At 43.3% G+C, this 3,699-nt stretch overlaps 1 protein-coding gene across 3 annotated transcripts; it reads left to right on the top strand.

Annotated features, from left to right (window-relative positions):
• The first annotated feature begins 201 nt into the window (after positions 1 to 201).
• On the top strand, positions 202 to 3,699 carry LOC117247691 (uncharacterized). 3 transcript variants are annotated; one of them, XM_033612304.2, is made up of 7 exons: positions 202 to 941; positions 1,514 to 1,663; positions 1,751 to 1,793; positions 1,870 to 1,926; positions 2,052 to 2,106; positions 2,193 to 2,324; positions 3,414 to 3,699. In XM_033612304.2, exons 1-7 carry the CDS (start codon positions 794 to 796, stop codon positions 3,417 to 3,419), a joined length of 591 nt encoding a protein of 196 aa, XP_033468195.1. In that variant the 5' UTR covers positions 202 to 793; the 3' UTR covers positions 3,420 to 3,699. The 3 variants fall into 3 exon arrangements, with proteins under 3 accessions (XP_033468195.1, XP_078019336.1, XP_033468193.1); XM_078163210.1 differs by lacking the exon at positions 1,514 to 1,663; XM_033612302.2 differs by lacking the exons at positions 2,052 to 2,106; positions 2,193 to 2,324.

The raw sequence follows: 3,699 nt of genomic DNA, 5'->3' as shown, positions 1-3,699 counted from the left end.
AGTTTACTGTCCTCAAATGACCCGAGCAGTCGCCAGATCTCAATAGAGCACCTCTGGAATGTGGTGGAATGAGAGAATTGCATTATAGATGTGCATCTGACAAATCTGCAGAAATGTTATGGACCAAAATCTCTGAGGAATGTTTCTAGTGCCTTGTTGAATCCGTAGGGCGAAAGGTGATCCAAAGGGGTACTAGCACGGTGGAACTAATAACATGACCAGTGAGTGTGTATTGTTCAAACACCAATTCACATAGGCTACAGGTCCTCTGTTGTTTTTTAGTAAATATTAAGACATACTTTGACATTTTATCAAATATTTACAGGTGACAACAAAATTACTTCATATCAGGTTAGGGGGAAAGTATCTACTGTTGTAGGGATGAATAACATTATGTATATCAAGGGTTATCAAGTCCACCTAATCAGAAAATGGGGAGGTATAAAAAGGAATATTGGATTTCTTCTTAACGCTAACATTTTAGCAATGTTAGCTGTGTTAACAAAAAAAAAAAAAAAACGGAGGAAACTGTTTAAGTGTCATCCTCCTTTGTAAGATTGGCATAGTAATCAACCACAAAGCCGGCCATCCCACCTTCCGCAATCCTGACAGTCACTGTTATTTTTGCATTCTGCTCCCCTAGTGTTTTTCCACTCTACCTGCCAGCCACTCCCACCTGATCGCCCCATTCCACTCACCTGCCTCCACAGCTGCAGCTCATCAGCCAGTCAGCCTGGTATTTAAGGCTCTCCAGCACACACACACATTCTTTGCCAAATTGTTCTTCGCCCACATGCAAGACTTTCCGACACTCCTTACCTGCCTGATCTCCCATTACCAAACTCACCAGCCTTCTGTCCCTGACCACGAGTTCTGCCTCAGCGTCTCTGGTTCCAGTCTGCCTGTGTCTGTGTGGTGTTTTCCTGCGACGACATTTCAGCGTGAGTGTTCCCACCTGCTTGCCAGTTGCCCCCTGCAGCTCAGAGACTCAGACTCAGATCTGTTAGATGCCACATGCTGCCTTGTGTGTGTGTATTATCCTTTCAACTACATGTCGGCTCCTCGATCCATCACCTGGGGTCCATTTCAGAAAGGAGGTTCAACAAATTCTGAGCCTAAACCTGAACTGAGTTGAGTTACTCTGAGATGGGAAACTCTGGGTCACCGGTTTCAGAACGGCTGATTTCAATCAGTTCAATCAACACAGTATGTTCACTTTGAGTTAAGTGTGTGCACCACGACTTTAAAAAGCCATCATCAATGGAGCCCTGATACTACGATTCACCATGGCAGCTCAAAATGAAATATAAAAACATCGTTCAAACAGGTGAGACTTCAGCATAGTGGTCTCATGGGGTTACCTGATTTGAATCATGTTTACCAGTAAATATCATTCAGTGGCTGTTTCAGTGTGCATTATGCCCAACATAATGCTGTTTTCACACACAAATGTCCTCTCACCTGTATCCTGTTAAGTTAGGCCTATTTAAAGTAACATCTGACTTCTACTCAGCCAACAGAAAGAAGGCTGAGGCCCATAAAACGGGTGGAGGACCACTGGCCCTGAGCCAAAACACTGGGAGGCCAGTGGCAGAGGGAATTCCTGGAGGGAACTCATCTTCTGAGCCAGTCACCCCCCAGGAGCCACATGCCTTCATAAGATGTAATAGGCCTATATCATCTTTTGGGTCCATATAGTTCATGGAAATATTAATTTCCCTTTAATGGGTTTTTCTTTTTGTCCCAACAGATTCTGATGGTGTTCTCTTATGGATCGTTATGCCACTGCAACTGTAAGTAGCCAATACTCCATAGATTATGCCATATAGTAGTTTAAAGTATACTGAAACACAACACTCATCTTCACAGGATGATGAAGTCACATTGTCTGCTGCCACAGAGTGGGAGCCTGAGGGGCCTACAGAGGTAACATCTTGATGTTTTTACTGAGTTTCCTCCCCATTCACATTTCTTAACATTCTTGTGTGGATTATAGAGTGACATTTAGCTTACACTTAAGTATTAACAGATTCTTATCCTTTTTAATTGAGCGTGGCTGGGCAGCAGGAGGAGGGGCCATTAACCTCCATAGCACAGATTAACACAGTAAGATGTTCAGTAAATGCCAAAGGTTAATTCTGTGGAATTCATGTGCAACTGTATGATTTAATGTCATCCTTATGTATTCCCAGTTACCACTGAAGGAGATCTATAGAGTGCATCTAATTAAAACAGTGCAGAAAACTGAAAAGGAAATGGTGCTCCTGGACCGGCAGATCACAAAAATGGATCTTGAAATTGAGATATTGAAACACAAGTTAGAGGTGCGTGAATTGTGTTAATGATTGGAGCAATGTAAAACAAAAACTAACTGTTGCTTTTGTAGGAAATAAAGAAGACCAAATAAAATGAATTGTCTTTATTTGACTGCTCTGGGTGGTGGTGATTGTGATATTAAACAGTGAAGTGATTCTGGCATATGTCTGACTGCTCTTCATCCTGGATGTCTGCAGGGTGGATGGGGTTGTCATCAGTGTCTTCCATTTGTAGGGCAGGGTGTTGCTCTCTAATTGTGGCAATATTATGGAGAGCACATGCCACAATAATGTCACAGGCCCTTTCAGGGGTTACCCTGAGGTGACGTAGGCACTGGAAACGGGCTTTCAGCAGGGCTATGGTCATCTCCACCCTGGCTCTCGTCATGCAATGGGCCAGGTTGAAGTTCTGTTGGGGGCCTGGTTCAGGGTCAGGGTAAGGGGTCAGTAATGTAGGCTAGCATGGGTAACCCCTGTCACCCAGCAGAAAGCTATCAAACTCTCCTGTAATGTATAGTGGATACATTTGAGTGCATTAAAGGAGGGAGACAAGTGAATTAATTGTGCAAGACTTTAGGCTGCTTACCATGTTCCATTATGTTGCTCAGATTAGACTCACGATATATCCGTGAGTCATGCACAGACCCAGGCCACTTGGCCTCCACATTGGTTATGATGTGGGCTGCATCACATATGATCTTGACAGTGCAGAGAATGACATGTCAGTCAAAATGTCTAACTTCTAGTCAAAACAAATCTCTTTACACTTAAAATAATACACATCCCCTAAAAAGTAACTTGTTCTTAGACAATTTTCACTTGTTTCAAGCACCTTTTCAATTGCAATAAGTAGAAATAACACTTGCTCCACTGACAGATTTTTCTACTTATTTCAAGTGAAAATTGTCTAAGAACAAGTTACTTTTTAGGGGATGTGTCTTATTTTAAGTGTATAGTAATGAGATTTGTTTTGACTAGAAATGAGGCATTATGACTAGAAAAAAGATAAATGTTCTTGGTACGAGTTTGAGGTTTTTGCAGCGTGATGCAGTCTTTGACATTTTGAAAAATGAAAACCCAGAGTTTCCCTCATTTCAGGGTTAACAGTTGTGAAACGGACCCCTGGCCTCTACTTCCCTGCTGCTCATCCCTCATCAGCTCTGCTGCTACGCTGGACTGCTCTTGTGGTTCCAGCCCCCTCGCCTTCTTGACCACGCCATCAGTAACCCCCTCTTTGTTACCTCTGCCTGCCAGCGGACTGAACTGTTTCAGTCTGAGGACTTACTTCCTCACACTCGGTTCGGCCTGGTCCGTACCCTGGCCCCTGAACCCAGAGACTGTGTGTGGGCTCTGAGTCCAAAGAGCAAACTGTTACCTGAATATC

The sequence above is a fragment of the Epinephelus lanceolatus genome, chromosome 21 (genome assembly GCF_041903045.1).
Source record: "Epinephelus lanceolatus isolate andai-2023 chromosome 21, ASM4190304v1, whole genome shotgun sequence".
NCBI classification, from domain to species: Eukaryota; Metazoa; Chordata; class Actinopteri; order Perciformes; family Serranidae; genus Epinephelus; species Epinephelus lanceolatus.
Note: the sequence above shows the minus strand (reverse complement) of the source record. Positions and strands in the feature narration are given on the sequence as shown.